Source organism: Thermobia domestica, chromosome 2 (genome assembly GCF_964235325.1).
Source record: "Thermobia domestica chromosome 2, izTheDome1.hap1.1, whole genome shotgun sequence".
Classification (NCBI taxonomy): domain Eukaryota; kingdom Metazoa; phylum Arthropoda; class Insecta; order Zygentoma; family Lepismatidae; genus Thermobia; species Thermobia domestica.
The window spans coordinates 292798066-292821272 of record NC_137455.1 but is presented as its reverse complement, the minus strand read 5'-3'; the positions used below and the strand labels follow the sequence as shown (position 1 = coordinate 292821272).

The window sequence follows — 23207 nt, the reverse complement described above, 5'->3', positions numbered from 1 at the left end:
GTTCATTTTGTTTCAAATATTTTAAGTACAAAATACGTAGTTTTCCGTAAAATAAAAATTTGCAATTGTTAAAAATAAGCAACGAAATATGATATATTAAGTGTTTTGAAAAATCTAAGAAGAAATACAATATTTCCATACCCAGTTAGTTATTTGGCAAACTACTGGCGAAAATATCTATTCCAACTATTTTCTGAAACATTTCAATTTTGTTACTAGTTGATGCACCCGAGCCTTCCGCTCGCTGCACCCTATAGGTCAAAATAGTGCTTAATTAATAGGTCCAATTAATTATTATTACCAACCAACACAAGGTTACACAAATATTACTAGAGTGATTTGATTTTGAGTTTAATGTAACTAAGCAGTGAAGCTATGAGACCCGTGGACCTACTCAAACTTGGGATCTGAACCACACGAACTCCCGCCAGCTATCGAATCCACGTCTCTCACGCCAAAGGTGCATATGCTAACCAGGGTTGGCAAAAACCATGGCTTTTATTTAAAAAAAAAAAGTTTTGTGGTTTAAACCGTTTTTTTCTTTTTCTTTTTTCTTTTTCTTTTCTTTTCTTTTTTTTTTTTTGTTTAAACCAGGTTTTTTGGTTTAAATAATTTGCTCTATGTATTTATATCACATATGGACAAAAATAAGTTTGTTTCGCCTTAGTATCATTATGCAACAACTGGATTATACTGGAAGGGTCAAGTAAACTTAAAGCGGAATTCAAACTGTTCCTCGGCTTACATTCGAGAGAAAATGTCCTCCATTTGATCTCGAAACCGGTACTAATTGGCCACAAATGTGATACGTCTGCCGACTCACTCACGAAGGACTCCTGATAAAAATACGTTGTACTGATCTTTACATACTTGTTAATATAATTGTCACGAGTCATTTCAGAAGGACAAAAAGATAAACAGTTGCAGAAGTGAAGCCATTATACAGAATTACATATGGACAATTTCAAAATATTGCAGAGTGCAAAAGAACTAATTTAGTCCGAGTTAGTTCACTGATTTTTACTAGTCAAAGTTAAAGAAACACGATGACTTAATTTGGCTCTAACCCATTTGTACATAAATAGACCCCCCCCCCCAAAAAAAAAGGTACGGCATTTCAATGTATTTTATCAATAATAAATATTATTAAAGCGAAACAATGTTTAGAACTTTTCTTTGATTGCAATTGCATAACAATAATAACAAGCTTTAAAAAATCACAAAAGAAACATTCATAAACTTTAAAAGAAAAAAAAAAAAAAAAAAAACACTTCGTTTTTGTAGTATAATCTCTTTGAGTAATGAATGGGGAATTTAGGTTTCAATATAATACGAATATTATGCGGGAGTGAAACGTGATAACCCACAAATGTGTGTTTATCAAAATTTTACGAACATTTTTCGTTTCTTTGGTTTAAACCAAGTATTTTAACCCAGCTTGTTTAAACCACCTTGGCCAATCCTGATGCTAACAGATTAACCACGAAAGAGCTCATATTAATACTTGAATCTACATATTGTTACGGCCCTTATCCTAATAATAAACATTAAACACGTTCATGTTCAATATCATTACTATCTATTTTGAGATACCAATTAACTTGAAACAATACAGTTTTTAAGTAGTAATTAAAGGTGCAAATTGCCTGCACACTAGCGACACCTATTGGTGTCAGACAGGCAGAGACACCAATTAGTATAACTATTTTACTATTAGAAATTATCGTGACGCACAGAATGAAAGACTGAGAAGTTTCCCTTTCATAATTAGGGTACTTTAATTTACTATGTAAGGATCAAAATTCTATGTTTATACAACCATAAGACGCACAGTACCATTACAATTTTGCAAGCTGCACCATCAAAATTTTCTTGGGAAGAACTTTCAGGGTTATTAATAAGTGTAAATTCTCCATTACAATGATAAGACCTCCTTTTATTATAATTTTCTTACCCATTATACAATACCACAATGAAAAGTTACTTCAACTCTTTTCTTTAGTTAAGTATTTTTTCTTTTTTTGAGAAATAGGAGCAAATACATACTATTTTTTGTTTTACTTTTTTTTTCTGCTTAAGCTCATTACATATGCTATGCTTTCAAACCATATCTTAGTTGTCATTTATCATTCAACAATTCTTGATATAAAATATCCAATTAGTACTGCTTATTGCAATTGAGATGCCACAGTTTCTACCCTTCCAAAATGCACGAAATTACAGTTAATATAAACAGAATAGTTAGATCAAAGAAGTGTTAATTATAAAACAAATTACTGTACTTTTCACATTGTATTATTTAAGATACTAGTTATCTTACACGTATTTATGGTGTTATGTTCAATGAACTGGAATGGAAGCTGGCGGAATTATACGATCAAATAGGAATCCTGGAGTATTCACTAGCTGTGAGTACCTAGGGGCACTTCGCATAGAACAACAAGTAAGGAGTAAGAGCAGAGCTCTTAGCTGGTTTAGGGGCTAATACGTCCTCAAACTCTTTCCGTGATAACAAATGAACCGTTTCATCATCAAACTCAAACCACACATGTTCCGGCACAGAGGTGTCCATAATCACTGGGTTGGAATTGTTCTTCCACATCCTGTCCTCACATGACATGTAACCTTTATCCCTGCCATTGAAGCGGCGAGTGTCATTGTTGACCGTGCTACTCGAACACCCACTGTCACAATTGGACCAGTACATATCCATCACAGACTTATTGATCTTCACACTACAGCAATCAACACTACGACACATATTGCTGCAAGCACTATGTTTGGCAAAGTCTGGCTTTGTCTTGAAGAACCTGAGGAGGCCACCTTTTTCATTCACTTTACTGGGTGGCGGCTTCTCTTTGTCTCTATCGCAATGATAGTAGTCATAGGAATTCTCAGAGGCTTTCACGTATGCAACGTAATGGCCAGAAGCTATAGTTGCACCTAAATGCATAATGACACCATAGAGTTTATATTGGTGCTCTGCACCGTCTGCATTATTCCTACATTTTTCACAGAAGCAAGACAACGTAAGAGGAGTAGGCATGTAGTCATTAACTTTCGACATACACACCATGGAACTGGAATGAAAAGACACATCTGCATTAATCAATGGAAAGTTATAATGCGCCAAAACAAAACAGAATCTAAAATATAATTTTACAGGAATATGTATAATAAAACTTATTAAATTATTGCTAGAAAATAATATATCAGGTACTGCTGACCCTTAATTACTTTTGTACGACGGTTTACATATTTAAATGATTATTAATTAAAAAATAAATAAATAAAGGCAAGGGAATAATGTGATGCAGAAACTCATTACTACATACGACATGTTCAATGTAATCTTTTTGGGACAGACTGAATCCTCAAAGCTATGAAAAGAAGCAAGAATGACTTAAAAAAGCTATACTGTCACTTATAGTTTATAGCTTAATAGGGAGTCAAGATTATATGATAATATACAAACCAATTATACTTGTTTTTATAAGCGCCCTACTCAAACTTATTGGTTACTTCTTCTCGAACTGACGCGTAAGCTTGGAGGGCAAGCTTCAAACAGACTCTCCCTCCCCCCTTTGTTGAAACCCGATTTACGAATTAAGGTATAGAATTACTGAAAGAAAGAAAGGTAAGTATTCAAATTTTTCGACTACGACTGTACAATATTGTTCACAAGTCTCACTGATGCTTTGAGGTCTAGTGGTCGAAGCGTCACGTTATGCACCGATATTGAAAAATACAGTATTCGTATTATAAGATTGAAGATATTTATCAGTTTTCTGTTCCATATTTTGACTACTGGTATACTTTAGATAAAATCTTACGAAAATACTACACATCTTTTTCCACTCCGAGCACTGTTTAATTTTGTTATACTTTCTAAATTATAATGCTGTTGTTTGTTTTGCCTTTATTAAAAATACTATGAAAATAAAGCGCTTCAGTCAATATATACCGTACAAGAATCATCATCTTTCAACGTAATTTTAATGGTGCAACTGGTATGAAATTTATTTAGCATTATGAAATATACGAACTTAACTACAGTGAAATCTTGATATTTGAAAAAAGTAGTATTTACTTAAATAATAATAATACATGAGAGATCAGGATCTGTCAAGGTTTCACTCATAATAATAATAATTTTTATCGAAATCAACAATAGCTTACAGATACACATCATTCAATACTTCAATAATCTTTAAATCATAAAACTGTCAACAATGAAATTCGTCACATTTGTATTTTCCAGATATTACTTTGAAATTTTAGATGTAATTGAAGAGGAAGACAGAAAAGGAACTGAATCATGAAGGACGTGCTAGTAAGTATGGTGGCACGAAAGAGAGGAGACGTGAAGAACGCTACAATTGATAGATGGTGTATCAAAACAGAAAAATCATACACGAAGAGAAAGAGGTTAGCTGAAAATCGTGGAGCACCGAAGCTTCTCAGTTGTAACAAGTGACCTGTCAATAATGGCAGAATACCTATGATGATAATCACTTCCGAAAACAGTACACGACACAAGTGTCATATCCTGCATCTTTTTGCAAATTCTGTACCATCAGACTTCAGGGATCCAGGAAGAGAAAAAGACAAGAAAGTGAAATACATCCTGATGAAGAAGCTTTACTGTCTGCTAATTACAACTTTGGCAGTATTGATATAAGGCAACTGAATGATGGAAGAATTGGTGGAATGAGAATGTGGGAAGGAAACGGGAGTACTCCGAGAAAACCCACAAACTTATTGGCTCGGGATCGAACCAGGGGCCCTTATGCACCAGAGGTAAGCGCTCTACCATTAAGTCACCGTGCCCCTTTAAGACGTACTGTAACATCTATCTTAAATTTCTTTTGGTTACACCTATGTAATATTTCTTAAAACTACATTTTATCTCTCACGCCTTAGATGTTTAACCCTAGAAATACCAAGGGGGGGTCAATTTTGCCCGCGCGTCTTTTTTTGTTCAATTTGAATACCTTAAAATGCTTTACGGATTCTCATTTTTTTTGTTATTGTTACTTTTGATTAGAAGATCATTTTGGAATTTTTCCACCTATGTTTAAAGCAGTGTGGTTTTATATAAAAAAAATATACATGTTACGCGGGCTGATTTGACCCCCCCTTGGTCATAGGTGCTACCCATTCTTTTATTTTTTGATGATTTCTTAATTTTGTTTTTTATGTCCAAAATTTAATTCTTTTAAACTATATTGAATTTCCCTTTATATAAACACTTAGCCTTACATAGAGCCGGCCCTAAAATACCATGATATCTTTCTGATTGGATAAGATAACCAAATGGTCATGAAAGTAAGAGTCGCTTTTATATAAAGTGATACATTACTTACAATATCACAATGGACCGATACTATACTTCCATTGAGTTAGCTGGCGAATTATACACCAACAACAATCTGACAGTCGTTGGAACTCTCCAACTGAATAGGAAAGGCATACCAAATGAACTGAAGGACACTAGAGATCGTGCAGAACATTCGTCAAAGTTTGCGTTCACTGACCCTTCTACCGGTAAGCCACCTGTTACGCTAGTGTCATATATTGCTTCGAAAAAACCACTACGAAACATACTTATGCTTTCCACCAGCATAACGACGATCAAGTGAACCCAAGTGAATCCAACAAACCTGATATAATTATTTACTATAATGAAACAAAGGGTGGGGTGGACATCATTGACCAAATGGTTCGACAGTATTCATCGAAGCGGGGAACAAGAAGATGGCCTCTCTCGCTTTTTTACACACTCGTGGATGTTGCTGCTCTAAATAGCTACACACTATTTCTACTAAATTTCCCCGAATGGAATAGCAACAAAATGGAAAGAAGACGATTGTTTCTGCTACAACTTGGGGAATCTCTTTTAAAACCGTACATTGAAAAATGGGTCTTGAACATAGACGGCCTCAAAAAGCCAGTAGTATCAGCAATGGAAAGCGTTCTGGGAAGGAATGTCCGTCCAAAAGTATGAGTGGGACAGCATATAAACGAGAGTAACTTACATCTCAATAATTTTAAATTTTTGCCTAACCTTACATAACCTGAACTTTATATTTTAATAAATAAAACAAGCATTTTCGTATAATATATCAGTGATTTCACGCATTTTTGGTATATATACACTACCAGTGCTGGAAATATTCTCGGTTTTGAAATTTGTTCAACAGTTTAACCATGAGTCAATAAATAAGGTCTGCAAATTACTTGAACCGAGCGCGGGCAAATTTGACCCCCCGTTGGTACTTCACGTAGCTGTCGCGAGCATGGTCTTTCTAGGGTTAATCTCCAATCGCGAAAGAATCGAATCGAATCCACGGTTTGATCACTGTTTAATAGTGGCCACACCATCATTAACTTGCGGCAGTTGAGAATTATACCTAGGTAGATACGATAATGTCTCTTTACACTGTTCTTCCTAGTGAGTTTTTTTTTTTTTTTTCTTAATTCCCCTTTTAACTACGCGGTCCACGTTAAAGGAAAGAAGTAAAAGCCAAAAATAGGTGCAAAAATTATGTAAAAATGAAAAGGAAGCAGGACGATGTGAAATTCCTGTGTACCCTCTATTTCGATCGTGATGGATCCCTCTATACTGAATTTCGACTTATATTAGAAGTACAGCTTATTCTACTCAATTTAAAATATAAAATCAACGAATGCCTTGTACTGACACTTAACTCTAATTTGAAGAATAATAAGTAATCCAATATATTGTATTTGATCAACAGAAGTAATTAAAACCTATGAGTACACTACAATTTGAAAACAGAATTCAAGAACTCAACTTCTAAGTTATACACCAACTGAACATGCTTTTCTGTTGTGATTAAATTTTAGTTGTGTTATTTCACTGTGTTACCTAACTTCCAAAGTCATGAAAATACTTTCGCTCGCTAAATCTATAATTCATTAACAGGTACATCCTTAACTATTTCTCCATAAATTTTTATTAACCTTCAAGCATTTTTTCCAATCCTGCACCTATTTACCAAACAGTGCTGGAAGACTTTTTGATATTGCTCTTATACTGCTTGGATAGAATTTGAAAATTCCCATTTTGAAATTCCCTCTTAAGTGTGAGATGAAAACCGCTTACCAATCAAGATTATGTGAGAAACAGGGGGTGACAAGTTCGTCATCATCAAAAAGATTTACAAAATTACGAGGACTAGGCAGACTATGTAAATGGCTTACTTATATTTCAGTAAGTTTTAACAATACAGAGTGACGCGGACCGTATTCCTTTGTTCAAGTAAGTCACTCAGCAAAATACGCCTGGTAGCCCACAACACACAAGCACTTAAAAACCAACGGAGTAGCCTTGAATTTCTGTTTCACAGATAAACACTGATGTTCCTACTCTATCTATATATTATCGCATTTCGAGTGTAGCGATGAACGACTCCCCATTTGTAGAAACATTTCAGAATCATCACCCAGAACAACTGGTTTTCCTTGGATAACTCTGTAAACAGCAGGTAGTTTGTTCATGCTAACGTATCACAAGCATTTCTTCCTTGTTGAACGTGCCTTAAAAATACAGGAACCCCCTCCCCCTCCCTGCAAAAGAAATTTTCAGAAATGCTGGACATGTATCCGCTTATTTGTAATGAGCTGTTTATGTGCCAAGTTTCGTCTTCCTAAGTTGACGGGCTCGTGAAACACTTAATTTTTCACAAATTTTTACCCCCATGCCTCATTTGGGTATGTATTATAACCAAAGTGAATGATAAAACAGTTTGAAGTATTTTCTAACAATATTCAAAATTTTATTTCAAGTGGGTCAGTTGTTCTTCCACTTTTCAATTACAAACAATATACTTTCAGGTACAGATATTGACAGGAACCCAACTTTTATTATCAGTTTTTGTTATTTCAGCAGATGCACCTGTGTATTAAGAGTCTATGACATTGGGTAAAACTACTACTATTACATGCACAGAATAGATGAAGCTCGTAACCCTCTTGATACACTTCCTACAATAATTTTTCAATAAATTTTCCAGCATAGACAAATCTAAATATAGCATCATTTATATATTCAGTAGCGTAACTGGAGAAGGCTAAGTAAGCTTGTCCCCTACAAGCATAGATCTCAGCTACGGTACTACTTTAACACGCAATTTGGGATTTATTCAATTAAGCAGCAGCGCCTAACTACATAACTCAATTGAATGTCGGATTAGAAACCTTAGTTTTACATTATGTTTATTGGCGGGAAACTTATATCATAAAGTAGACTTAGCATTACTCTGACACAGTAGTCACTTCACAAGATTTATAAAGGTAACCATGGAAGTTCTATCGCTTTATCACCCACCACCTTCGAACATCGATGTCACCTAAAACGTACCTGGAAGATCAAAATTTGTCCCCATCAGCATCGAAGACCTTCTGCCAACGTTCTGGAAGGCCATGAATTCCATCGCGGTAGCACTCGGTGGGCTGTGAAGCGAAGAAAGTATTAAGTGCATTTTGCACCTCTACTAGGGATTTGAACTGGCGTTCTCTAAGGTGATTGTCCAAGGAATGGAACAGGTGATAATCGGACGGTCCAATGTCCGGGAGTATGGCGCATGCAATAGTATTTCCCACCCAAGGCGTAGAATGATGTCCAGGGTCATCCTGGCCACGTGGGGCTTAGCGTTGCTCTGCAAAAGGAGAATCCCATTGCGATTCAAAAGTGCTGGCTCCAGAGTTTTGAGTTTTTTCTTGAACACGACTCAACTTTACACATTATACAGCCGCACTGATGCTCTGACCAGCTAGTAGTAGTTCCCGGTGCGTGATGGCGCAGGCAGTCCACCAAACACAGGAGGACCTTCTTTAGCTGCATTGCTGCTTTTTGCTGTTTTGGAACCATTTCATAGGATGCTAACCAATGATGACGGCGCCGTGGAGCTTCGTACAGAACCCAATGCTCATCACACGGCAACACCCTGCCCAGAAATGGTTCCTTCATTAGACGAGACAGTAAAGAAACATAGGTGTCCGCCCGCGTTGCCTTCTAGCCCGGAGTCAAATCATGTGGGATCCATCGACCCAACTTGTAGTGCTCCCAAGTTGATGGAGGTGCTGCTGAATGGTTTCTCCACTCACACTGAATTGTGATCCCAGTTCCTCACATGTCTGGCCACTGTTCGTCTCAATTGCTGTCGAAGATCTTCATTTTGTACATGTGTTGGTCTTCGGCACGTGGTGCGTCTTCGAGTGTTTCGTGACCGTCCTTAAACTTGTTACACCACCGCTGCACTGTTCGCGTATTCATGATACCCTCACCAAAGACATGACATATCTTCCGCCCCGCTGTAGCGGTGTTTGACCCCAGTTTGAACTCTTACAGTATACACACCCTTATGACGCTCTATGGAGGTCCCATGTTCACTCTGTCCTTACGCAGGTTCATGGTGTAACTGAACCACTACAACCAGATAGTATGTTGGATATACTCACAACAACAACTGACCTTCGCCTTATCTCCATTCGCACTCAACTCACGGTGTGAGAGCCAATTGAATACAGATTTCCACAAAAAGAAACAAAACTTTCTTGGTTACCTTTATAAATTCATTTTTCGAACCCCATCCTTCCTCACAAAAATGTTACAAAATAATTGACTGAAATATTGTTAGATAGATTCTCTCGGTGCGTTCGTTGTAATTTTGTACTTTCCAAATACAATAACGCATCTCGGGAATTAAATAAACAACAAGAAGTCAAGGTTTAACTACGTTATACAATAAACTAACTATATATATATGGGTCAGTCAAAATACTAGTTGCACACCTTCTTAAAAACTCTTGGTACAAGATCATTTTGTTGAAACTTGTTGGTAATACTGTTGATATTTATCTGCAGCGTGTGATGCGGCTTTGACAGTTGTAATTTGCTTGCTAATTAGTTGTGAACATGTCTCGGCAGCTGCAGGTGGCGTTCAAATTGGAGGTTCGTGCAACGATATTCGTAACTGCATAGAAATTTATCGGCAGGTGCAGAAAGTATAGGGTGAAGATGCAATATCGCATCATGTAACGCTATTGCAAACTGATGCAACATGAGAACGACGTATAGATATTAACGACGCTTACAAATCTGCGCAAGTTTCGGTGGCAAGTGTGAGCTCCCCCCCCCCCTTCCCCCTTTATAGCACAGATTTTTGAACCTTCTGATTTACGTTTTCGGTCACATGAAAGATCTTTCAAGTGACGATATCACTCGCATGACAAAGGGAAAATTGTGACCCAATAATGATTATTGAATGGTGGACGGGAATTCTTTGCAAAAGGTATAGCAAAACTAATAACTTGACTGACCTCCGTATCTAAATATATTTTTGAAAGTATTATTATTAAAACTTACCCAAATGTAGATGAAAATCTCTTTAGCTGCAGAATTAGAATTCGAGGAAGTATTTCATAGAGAACAGACCGCCGTGCTTCATTATACCTCAAACACTGCTCACACCAATACTTATTAAGGTCCCGCAAGTATTCACTTGCCATTATAGCAGATTGATATAGTTCATTGGCTGCTAATGGCATCTCACCTGAAAAACAATGAAAAAAGGAAAATTAAGATCTGTGGTAAAGAAAGACAAAAGTACCTGCAATGTTATGCATGTGAAAATAGATTGTTTTTCATTTGCATTAAGCTATCCGACACTTGAATAGATTTTTTTTTTTTTTTTTTTTTTTTTTTTAATTTTAAAGAGCATCAGTCTGCATTATAAACTTCTGGAAAATAACAAGAATATCAAGGAAACCCAAACACGTATTTGTAATATGTTTCTTATACACTTCGGAGGAGTATATGTAAATACACAAGGTCATTACAAAATTAATTACTTGAATCAATCCAAAATCTTTTATTTGCTTTTCAAAGTTGTTGAAGTAATGCCCTTTTAACAAATAACAGTAATCCGGAGATCAAAAAGGCTTTTTTCTAATACCTCAAAACGCATTACTTTAAAAAATCAGAATGTTCTCGTATTAACATAAAATAGGAATGGGAAAGCAAATAATATATTATACAAAGTTGTAGCCCTGAAAAAATGTTTTTATCTTTGAAAAGAAATAAAATGAAACATATTTAACCATACTCATCTTATGGCAGCAATCACCTACAAGTCCTTCCAAAATATGAAAACAACTTTTTGTTCTTTTGAAACATATTGTAGTGGTGTTCACGTAGTTCATTTTATACGAACTTCAGGATACGCAAACTGAACAAGTATTACGGGCTCATTACATTATTCTCATTTAAAATGTAGGTCATCATTCTAATTTAAAATGTAGGTTTATTCAGACCGTTGATTGTGTTGTAGGCAGTGACGTATTCTTTTAGCTTAGATAATTCTCTCTGTCTCTCTCCCTTTAAACAAACTTGCCGCGCACTTTTTATTATGTTTTCTGTAATTTTGTATATACTGCATACGCTATAACTTTGTCGAAGTCTTTTTATTACTTCGAAGACTAATAAAAAGAAAGACTTTATTAGTTCGTAGATCATAAGATAGGAGGTTCTGGCCTCTAATAGGGAAAAAAATTTGAACTTCAGAGAACTTTCCAAAGGATCTTAAATACGGTAGAAATCTACTACAAGACTGCTTTTTGTTTCTCAGAGAAAACCCTAAATTGAATGAAATTACCAGACATATCTTCAGGAAAATATCAGAACATACAAAATTCGTTCGGACTCACTCTACCCTACCTTTCATAGTATATGTACGAAGTTGTAGTGTTTATTATTATTATATTGAAACATTAAAAACACACAAACACACACAAATCGTTAACTCTACGCTGAAGGAGAGAGAGTAGCTCCTGCCCAAACACCTTAGGCAAGGAAATGTTTTATGTTGTCATCACTGTTGCAAATCGTAATTTGTTAATAGTGCATTGGTCCGGACTGGTGTCCCTTTAACAAAAATCAAATCTTGGTTGTTAATACGCCCATAAAAAATTTCTACATATGCTAATACAACCACCTTTATGAATTACAAGCAGTCAGTCCAATAAATTCTTATTTAAGCTTGATAACAAACTCATAGTTAAACAAACAAAAGAAAGAAAAGAAAAAAAAAAACTAACTACAGAATCAATGGACAGAAAATGGCCCAAGACCTCGCAAGTTTAAACGCAACAAAAGTGGATTCAGTTAAACAAACCCAACTGAGAAGGTGCGAATTGAGTTACAATTTAATGATTCGTTACACCGGTAACATCGAAATGAAAATTAAACCGTTAAGTTTTATGTATCACAATATGCCGGCATGCTAAAGGAGACAGTGATTGTGAGAAATGAATGAAATGGTAGAATGAAGAAAATGAAAGGAAACGGAAGAACCCCGAGAAACCGACACACACGGTGTTTGTCCACCACAAAATTCACTTGGCGCGAGCTGGGATCGAATCAAGGACCCCATACTATAACATCGAGTGCGAACATCATTCCATATTGTATATGACTTTGATCCCTGTTAAATTTAACCATGAATTCGATTAAATTTTAAGACTCGAATTCAATCTGGTCTTTGAAGCCCGACCTGCATTGTCCAAACTTCTGCTACTTATGTTGTAGGATAGATTAAAGTCCGGAAGCTATCGCTTGAAATACAGAAGATGAAGGACCAGACAGGATTACTTCATGTACTCTGATCGGCTTCTTAGTGTGTGTCGCTTCATCGGAACACTAGCTACAGAGAATCAAACTCAAAACTGTAATAGGAACGATGGATGGGATCTTTGTTCAGTGCACAGTGATAGTGTGAAGCGATTATGAACAGGAAGTTAGCTTCAAAAAATTAGATCATGTGAGTACACAAAGCTTACTGACGTCAATCTGAACATACGAGGCGAACGAAGAAAGAAGGAAAAAAAAAAAACGGGAGCAGGTATTTTTCAAGAAATTATACTGATATAAGTACATGCCTTGGATATTTTTCGACCTAGTCATCATGAATCTCCAAATATTTCCGGTAGCGTGGCACAAGCTTCCGTATAACCCCTGTGTAAAAATCTGCCGCGTGACAGTGAGGCCGTCCAGAACTGATATCTTGAGCACTCCACTGTCGTTGAAACGCTTCAAATACGAGCCACATTTTCAGTTGAAGAAAGAAATTGGTAGAGGTTGTAAGAGGGATTATTGAGTAGTTTCCATCGAAATCTTTGAATTGTCTCAACAATATGAATAGTACGAGCAGCTGTGAGGGCGGGAGTTGTCATGGATCAGACGAATTCCAGAGAGTAGCATTCCTCTCAGCCGATTTTGGATGCTATGTAGCAGATTATTCAGTGTTTCACAATACACATCAGCTGTAGTCATTGGGTCCTGGTTCCAAGAATTCCACAAGAATTGGTCTAAAAACACGGTTGCTATGATTTTGTGAACTGGTGTTGGGTGAATTTCTTCGTACTTTCGTGTTAGCGCGTTCTACCAAATAGTCCGTCTGAACACTATGCCTTCCGCTACGCTCATCGTCATGAACATTTGAAAGCACTTCCATGAACTCTGTATCATTGTCTGACCTTCCCGTCACTCATTACTGTCGGTCCGCAAATATCACATAATTCACAATGGACGTCAGCTGCATTCTGTCCTTTGGCGTTCAGCTTCATATTTGGCGGAATTTCGTATTACGGCAGCCATTTTACCTTACTGCTACTCGCACGTACGCAACTCCACTCCGACGATTCTATCTCTGCAGCAAGCCCAGAATAACAGGACATGCTCAATTTCACCAATGTTACCAACCTCGCATAAAAATTATCGGAGGTTTTTTCTTAAAAAAAAATAACAGACGCTTCATACTTTTACTGTCCACTCTCAACGTAATTACCTCTAAACTATGAGTTGTTAGGTAAAATTCTTGTGATTTTACGACAGCCTATCGTAAACTAGCTGTTTCAATGGTATTTTGGCCTATACTCCTTGAGATATTTATAAAGTTCCTGTTACAGAATGTGTCAACTGCAAGCAGCAAAATAAATAAATAAATAAATAAATAAATAAATACATAAATATAATAATAATAATAATAATAATAATAATAATAAAAAATTAAAAAATTCGGATTTCATAATAAATGTTACAGAAAGTTGCACCAGCGAAAGAAAATTTTACTTCTTATATTAATTTGTACTAACTTTGGTATACGTCTATCATTTAATAATTACAGAAATTCTCAATGGAAATTCCCACCTTCCTCAGCGGCATTTCCTTAGAGCATGAGCTACTAACTTCAATTTATATTTTACGACATCAATCGTTATGATATAGAACTATTTAACAAAAAACTTTTCATTTAGAAATAAAAATTATATATACATAAATACCTCAACAGTTCCTTTGCTTTTAAAAACTTCTTGGACGTTCATTTAGCTGTAAGTGACTTAAAGTTAGATATTCGCTATTTTTACACTATCGTACCGTATTCGCTATTTTCCAGTCAAAATATATGGAAAAATTACACAAGATGAGTTGTAATAGTACACTGCGAAAAACCATGGAAGTGGGTAAATTAATTATATTGTACGAAAAATGTGTGTTTTAATTTATGGACACTTATTACGCGTCAAAGCAGTAGGAAATCTATTAAATGCATTACGTTAACCACAAGATTATTTGTATTGTTTAGAGATTTACGGTTGTAACCGTATAGTAAATCTGCACCAACCTGGAAAGTTTCAAAGTGCTTCTGTGAAAGTTCAAGTATTTTAACACTACAACTTGTTATTGATAAAAGTGAGGAATTTATATATATTATTTTTACTTCTAGAAGAAGAGTTTTTGTTTAATACTTCTATCCCATAACAACTGATGTCATGTGTCAGTTGAAGTCTGTTGCAAAATGCTTTAAGAAAATGTCACTGAAGAAGATGAGAGTTTCCACTGAAAATTTCGGCAAACGTATATCGAAGTTAGTCCAGCTTAATATTTATATTCATGCTCTCTTTAGTTCCGTAAGTTGTTTATTTTTTATTACTTATTATTAGTGTATCTTGGGGCTACGGTTAGCTACTGACCTTGTATGCGTATACACTTACCATCTTCCATTCCTTGATCTGTGGTAATAGGAACACAGATGTCACAGAAAGTCTCTTTGCGTTCTGTCACATGCTCACACTCCAGGCAGGTTGTTCGTAGAACAGTGACGCCTTCAAAATGTTCACTAATGAAGTTGGTGGGCTTTCTCCGTTTCTCAGGCTCTTTCTTCGTTTCAAGCAACCCATTTACGAGTGGCTCCTCCTCCTTCCCCTTTCCATTCTTTCCTTTCTTTTTCTTCCAAGATTTCCGCGCCACACGGGCCTTCACGGAGGAAGACGACGGATTCATCAGCTCAGAATCGGTTGTATTGGAGTCATTGTTCTCTGACGAAGGTGTGTTCTGAGAGGCCTGTACAGAGAGCAACTGGCAAGTTTCGCGAATGATATCTAATAAACACACAAGAAGCTCATGCGCATCATGCTGTTGGTTGCCTTCGAAAATTGAATTTACTTCCCTGAAAATAAAAACAGAAAACTATTACTGTATGCTCTACTATATATGCGTTTTCTATTGACCGAATGGTACACAGAAGGGTAGTGTTACGCTAAAATGGAACTCATCTACTATTTCAAATATATATATATGGGGAAGGGGAGGGGTAATATGTGATACAAATTCATTATTATTTGCCTAGTTTAAGAGTAGGGTTGCTGTATGATTAAGATTTGTGTTCGAATCAATCACGTCAAGTCTTGAGGCAGACAAAGACAACGTATATAGGTTTCCTAAGAGTACTATAGTCTTTCCTTCAACCTTATTTCCAAAGAAGCAAAAAGAAGTGGGAATGACAATTATAATAAGATGTTCATATCTTGGAATCTCCTAAGATTAGAAAGGAAAAAGGACTTAATCCTTACGAATCTCTTATTCCTCGTCTTGTCTCGTGAGCAATATTACCCCCAGCAACTTATTAGTGGAGGATACAGTTCCGAAAAATATTTACACCCCACCCCCTACGATTTCACATCCTGTGGTATAGGTGTGACTAGTTTTTTTTTTTTTTTTTTTTAAGTGCAGAACAAGTTTCAAACGTGAGGAACTAAGCTGACAAGCTTGATAGAATACTTAAGTCGAGGAGGGGTTTCCACCTCGTGTTGTTAAATATAAGGAAAATCCTTTAACGGAGAAAATATTCTGAATTTGAAATTATATTCAATACATTTTCACAGGTATATCGAACTGGAAATTGCTGATATTGTGAAACTGATATACCTGACTTCCTCTATATGGTTATTGTCAATACCTGTTTCCCTTTCTGTTGAATTTAAGTTCTTTTCTTCCTCATATAACAAATTGTTATCTGCTGTAAGACACGTGCGCGTGCGGATGGACATTTTGTTCGATGAGTAGATTTGTTTATTTCGACTCTAATCATTCACTTGATCGTGCATAGATGCTTATTAGCACCACATTGAAGATACCACAAATTTTCAAAGATATGATTAGAGAAATTTTTGTGTTTCTTCGTAACTAAATACAATATAGTGTTTGTTCTATCGTATGTCTAAGTTCTTTCTATAATTCAAATGGAGATAGTTCTTACTTATATTTTTTTTTTAATTATCTCTGCTTGTATGTAATAAATGTTTATGTCGACAACTTGATCAATATCCCTTATTATATTTCAGATGCTGATACAACCACAAATTACCAGCATATGGGAGTCATGAGGAGGATATTACTAGTGACGAAGCTGCAGCAGCAACTGGTACATCCGAAACGTAAAGTAACAAACTAGGTGAATTATTTTTTTCCGACAAAAAAAGGATAACTGATTGAAAAAGGAATCATTCGTTTCTCTAGATCTGATAATTCCACCAAATGACTGGGATTCAGTTTAACTATCAGCAAGCGACATTTATTGAATTAACTATTTTCTATAGTACATATAGGATTCTTGTGTAAAGAACACGGTTGAAATTACCAACCTATGCCCTACAGTCAGGTATATCATACAAGTTTACAAATAAAGATGAAATCTGTTCTTTCATAGGGACTCACTTGATGACTAGTTGTCTGAAAATCCAAATTTCTCGTGATTGAGCTAACAATTTTTCAGAATTAAATGAAAAGAGAAAGATTAGGTGAAAAATTACAGAACAGAATATGATTATCCATATTTATTGTTAAAAATGCTTTGTACATTTGTATTTTGTTGAAAAGCAATATTACTTCAAGAACTTTCATAGTAAGAATGTCATACCCTTGAATCCGTTTGTCCATTGGAATGGATATTCTGTAAAATGTAAATAAAAAAATCTTTAATAGAATTTTTTTCTCCTTTCTGTTATTTACATCCCTTTTAACTTCCTTAATGCAGAATTATTGTTTTAGTGATTCATAAAAAAAAATATATATATATATATATATATATATATAGGTTGCAAAGGGTTGAAATGGAATGTGAATCTGGGCCACCATTTGATATTCGCATTTGATCGACATGTTAAGGCTGCTGAAGGTTCTCATGAAATTTGTTCTGTTTATAAAGCAGAAATGCCCCACAAAACCCCTTGCCGATGATTCTGGCGCTTCCAACATGGGAATTTTGATCTTAAGGACAATCACATACTAATCGAGCAACTGAATTCGATGAAGAGGGATTGAACCACTTCCCTCACGAAAATTCACATCAAATGACCAGAGATTTGACATAGCACATGATTGGGCTTATAGAACTGTGGTGATTCACTTTCACTTAGTGAGCAAGATTCAATAACTTGGCGTTCAGGCACCACACTTAGAGCGAAAACAACGGAAGTCAATTCTCCATAATCGCCACCGGTTTGCTCACTCGACATCGCTCAACACAAAGCCATTTTTTTACTGTCTTGTCAGTGGCAATGAAAAATGATACCTTTATGTCTATAAAGCAGCGAAAAGAATGTTTCAGCCCCGACAAACAAGCAACTCTGCGACCAAAACAAAGAGTTTCATCCTCGAAAGACCATGTTGTGTCTATAGTGGGGCTGGGGAGGTATAACTCATTGTGAGCTGCTTAAGTACAACTAGACACTCAATGCTGAGCTTCATGTTCAACTACAACAACTCAACGAAGCAATTCAGTAAAAAAAAAGACAGAACCGGTGAAATTGTGGTGTTCTGCAGCACGACAATGCCAGTCCTCATATCCTCAATATGACTAAACCCATGATTCAACAACTCGAATGGAAAATAATATTTCATTCTCCATATTCTCCAGACTTTGCGCCGTCAATTTTCATCTCTCAACTCGTTGCTGTGTATCGTTCAATAATGGCATGGCATTGAGGGCTTGGTTGAACGAATTATCCGAATCATGACTGGGAGAAGTTGTAAACAATGGAGAGTACACCAATTAATTTGTTACTGTTTGATTGTTTAAAATAAATTTTTAAAAAAACAACAGATAAACGCCCATGAATTATTCAACCAATATATTAAGTTTGAGGAAAGATATGTGTAATTGGCTGAAACTACTTATTTAACAGAAAATATTAAACTAATGTCTTTTTCTCTTCCTCTTCCTTTTAAAATCATGGCTACCTACTAATCTTCTAAAGAGTTTCTACTAAGAACCGAAGAAGCATTATTTTATGAATGAGAGTTGCAAGGAAGTCAAGATATAGAAAATAAACCTCTGAAACGAAAATGTCTATGGGACTATCCATTTTTTTAAATCGCTATAAACCTATGTACAAAAGTGCATTATTTTGCCATTACATAAATTTCGAATATGAAGTGTAATTTAAAAGCGTTTCATTCTTAAAAATACTGCTACGTTGAAGACACTCGTTCTTTCATTGTAAACTATTACTATTTGATAAGACTGGGAACGAACTTTTGTTCATAGATGTACAAGCAGTGTTTTTCTCTTTATTTATAGCATAGTTATTCTAGTTATTGTCATATTATTTGGAATGTTTTAAAGTATACGTATGAGTCAATGGACTTGTCAGACATCGTTGAGCAATTAAGCCACTTCACACATTTGCAAGCATTTAAAAACTAAGAAACGGTATGCTTTAACTTAAGATGAACCGAATGTGTAGCATGTTTATACGATTAAAACAAAGGCAGTTATGTAGCCGTTAGTTCCTACCATAACTGGAAAAGAATAGAGTAAGAGATTGTCTTGGTGCATCAACGGCTAGGTCATTGCACCCATACAAAGACCGTAGTTAATCATAAAAACAAATGAAACAAAATCCACAATAATAAACTGAATTTGCCCCAATACCACTGTGCTAGTGATAGTTCTCCCTATCTGCAATTCTATCATTCGTGTAGCCTGGAACTTTCATTGTTAAAAGGAAGTGTAGTCTGCACCACTGGAAAATACGGGGAGAACACGACCAGTTCCACAGATCTTTGATTGATTCTTAGCATGCAGGTTTGCTTACGGTTAATAATATATATCGGTACTAGACCAACATTTCACGGACTTACAAAGACACAAACGTTTAGTCCATGGTAAAATTAATACAAACCGTAAGACTCTTAAAATTTGAACTAATTGCAACAATTTTAAAAATGCAGACATGATTCATTCACATACGAGTAATTCCATTTCAAATCATCCACACGAATGTCTCAGACGTAATTTCTTTTTTAAAGTAAGAAACTAGACCCTTATTTTTTTCTTTTTTGCTGAAAAGAATTTCTCCTTCGATATACAGCTTCCAAAATGGCTGCCATTCTCTCAGATTGCTCAAAAAACTGAAAAACATGTCAAATTAAAAGTTTTATTGTAGAGAAGTGAGTGTACATAACATAATCGCAATAGTATGAAGAATATAAAGTAGTGTTTCGGTGGAGGGGAAGAATTCTGTTGGTCCAATAGGAATCGCGCAATTCATTGCCAATGTTGCCAACTTTGGTGAAAATTTTGCTAACTTGCAAATATTTTTATTTCTGTCTTCACGAACCATATCTAGGGATGGCCGGATCCGAAATCCGGATCTCAGATCTAGATTCTTATCCAAACCCGCATCCCACCCAAATTGTGATAAACTTGAATATAAAAAATTCGCCGAAAGTAATTTCACCAAGTCCTGACAGTGAAGAAGAAAACAGAAAATTAAGACGAATATTGACAAGTCTATTTGTCTCCTTCATTCTACACTAAAGATCAAATGCTTGCCTTACTAAAAAATAATCTGATTTGATCCGGATGAGTTCGAATGTCGAATCTAGGTCCACCCGGTTGCAGGACCGAGATGAAATACACACATTTATATTTGAGACCGGAATACAAAACTCGAATATTTAAAATTCCTCAATACACTTATTTCATTGACAGTTAAGAAAACAAACAGTTAAGACAAGTATTGACTAGTTTTTACGTATATTTATCTTGCTCAGTCTGCTCAAAATATCAAATGTATACCTTACAATTAGATTTAATAATTATTTAGTAAATCACAATATGAGCACCGAGAATAAACTATGAATTTTGTGCCCCTTATCTAGATTTGAAATTTCGGATTCATACTTAGAATTAGGCTAAAAGATAAATATTTGAGATCTGGAAACCGAAACTAGTGCTTGTACCAAGATCGTAGCCGTTTGTACCTACGTAATGCGAGCGGAAGGCACTTGCACTAATTCCGCATGTGCTTTGGGGAACACGAGAAAATAAAAACAGATAAATATTCTTTTTCAGGGGCAACTCGCGCTTTAACATGACTTTTCATGAGTGTTGTGTTCAAATACGAAAACTGTAATGGCGACTTGTTTGAAATAAATGCCTTTTCTTTTTTAGCAATAAAGTTAGGCACTTTCACATTGAATAAAAATTAGCAAAACACATTTCACTAATTAAAGTGCTGGTTCTTATGTAAACTTTCACACTGAACCGAAGATTTCCTCATGTGGGTATCGGATTGCCACAATTCACCTTGCTGAAAGACGTGGTTTATCAGGAAATCGACCAAGATTCCTTTGGACTTAGCCTGTAGACTGCTTCTGGTCTCAATTATTCCCATATAAGAAGACTAACCATATATAAAGTTGGTTCGAAATTATTTAAAATATCACTAATTGACCTTAAGGGGATAATCACGATTTAAATATTCGTAAATCAGAAGAGATGTAAAAGTTAAGCGTTAAAATAAATCCGATAATTCCTAATGCAACCTAATGATAGCAATAAAACTCCTTATGTAACATTTTCAAAGCTAAGATTAACAGTTATGCTCTTGAAGAAGGTTTATGGCAACATAGAATATTATAAATCCAATTATCATAAGTAGTACCTCGTACCTCTGACAGCCCCGCATTTCACATCACCATCGCCCTTCATCCTGACAAGTGGGCAATTCACTTACCCACAATGACTTTTCAGGCGTTCCAGTGACATCAATATCTCAGTTTGGGTTTGGGATCATGCTTCGGTGAACCTTGACTATCACCATCAGCAGCTATTAGAGAATCAGAACTTATTTCTGTATTAGATAATGTGGGTAACTATAGCTTTTCGTCTATAGAAGACGGAGAGCGTGTCTTCGGTGCCCGTGGTCATGGGTTCAATTTCCGGAGAGGCACTCAACAATTTCGATATTGACCCAGCATCGTGAGGACAATTGGGGAGTTATCTTAAGTAAGAGGTAGCGGACTCTAGTCTAGAAAGCCGGCATTAGAGACTTCGGGTGTCGATGCGTTGACTACACATCCCCACTTTCAACATAAGCCCGCTGGTAGGAACCAAAGGACTGTCGTGCCAAGAATTTAGTTTGTTTTAATTATCATAAATGGCTTCTTTATTATTAAATTTTATCCAATATTTTCTTTTCAACTAGTTTGGGAAACTCAGAGCTAGCTACTTATTTTCTTTTTAATTCATGTTCATAGTTAGCACAACTAATCACTAAGGAAAAACAATCTTTTCAATAAAATTCGCCTCGCGTCTTTCGTAGCTCTAAGTTTATTTATTTATTTATTTTTTTTTAAGTTGAAGGGCGGTTTATCATTTCCCCTCTCTTTCCCTATTTTTTTCCTAGCTTTACCTATGTTTCTTTGCACGGACATTGCGCCTATACGCACGTGCTTAGTGTGTTCGTTTACAAAAGCGGGCCCTTTTCCTGCCACTATAGAAAGTAAGAGTGCACTGTATCAGAGAAATATTAATTGACGTATTTAAGTGAATATATCTGTGACGAAGTCATAATTACTCAGTTTTTGCATCGTACACAGTTTCCTCCCCATTAATCTCTTCACCCCCGCTTCCTGAATTCCAGTTCTAGTATTCTTTCTTGATGGGGGAGTGATGTCTCATGTAGGCTTATTAACTATAACATCAGCAATAAAGAAAGTACGGTTTAATTTCCACTAATTTTAAAACATTACGTTAATTAAATAATAATAATAATAATACGGAGCGAGCTCAGGCTACTTGTTACGATTCTTGCTTCGCAATTGGATAATACCGGGTTCGAATTCGGAGACCAGCCATCCTGACTGAGAATTTTCCAGGGTTGTTCCTCAGTTATACTGGGCAAATGCTAGGTTAGTACCTTGATCTAAGGCTCTGGAGACCTTTCTTCCATTCCTTTTCTAATGTTTTCATCTGTTGCTTACTACAGTGTAAAGTGGCATCTGAGGATGTATCTGGTAGCTTATAGTAAATAAACAATAACGACGTAATATATCTTCACGACACGTGTGGATTAATTTAACTACAGCCTTACAGTCCCAATAGATAGCTAAAGTTTTAATATCAATTTCCTGACTTTTATAAACTATTTTCATATTGTTTCAGCTTTCAATTTTCTTATGTATGTTCCCACCGAGAATTGAACCTGAGATCACATGAACAAATGCGAATATGTTAAATATTTTTGAACACTTTAATATACAAAACACAAAATGCTTCAATGATACGATTCATGGATATGTTTTGGTTACGTCCTGCAATGTATGATTAAAGAAACCTGGAGGGTGAAGAAAAAAATAACAGAAATATCTTTTATATTTACTACTCCAACTCCCGACCTCAGAAGGGCAAACCATAAGTTAGGTAATAAAGTCATACAACGAACACAACCATATCGCTCTCCTGAAATTCTCGTGTGTTATGTTTAAAAATCTACTGTTGTTCCACGCCAACCAGTCTATATTTTTTGTTGTATATACCTTCCAAGTGAAAGAT

At 35.7% G+C, this 23207-nt stretch overlaps 1 protein-coding gene across 2 annotated transcripts in view; it reads right to left on the bottom strand.

Moving 5' to 3' along the window:
- Positions 1-1915: 1915 nt before the first annotated feature.
- The window catches only part of Usp1 (ubiquitin specific protease 1), a 56444-nt gene continuing 35152 nt past the window's right edge, over positions 1916-23207 (bottom strand). For both annotated transcript variants that reach the window (XM_081748894.1, XM_081748895.1), the window contains exons 3-5: positions 15079-15533; positions 10394-10580; positions 1916-3080 (exon numbers count right to left, since the gene is read on the bottom strand). In XM_081748894.1, coding sequence (XP_081605020.1) covers positions 2417-3080; positions 10394-10580; positions 15079-15533 — 1306 coding nt within the window. In that variant the 3' untranslated portion in view covers positions 1916-2416. The remainder of the gene's footprint in view (positions 3081-10393; positions 10581-15078; positions 15534-23207) is intronic.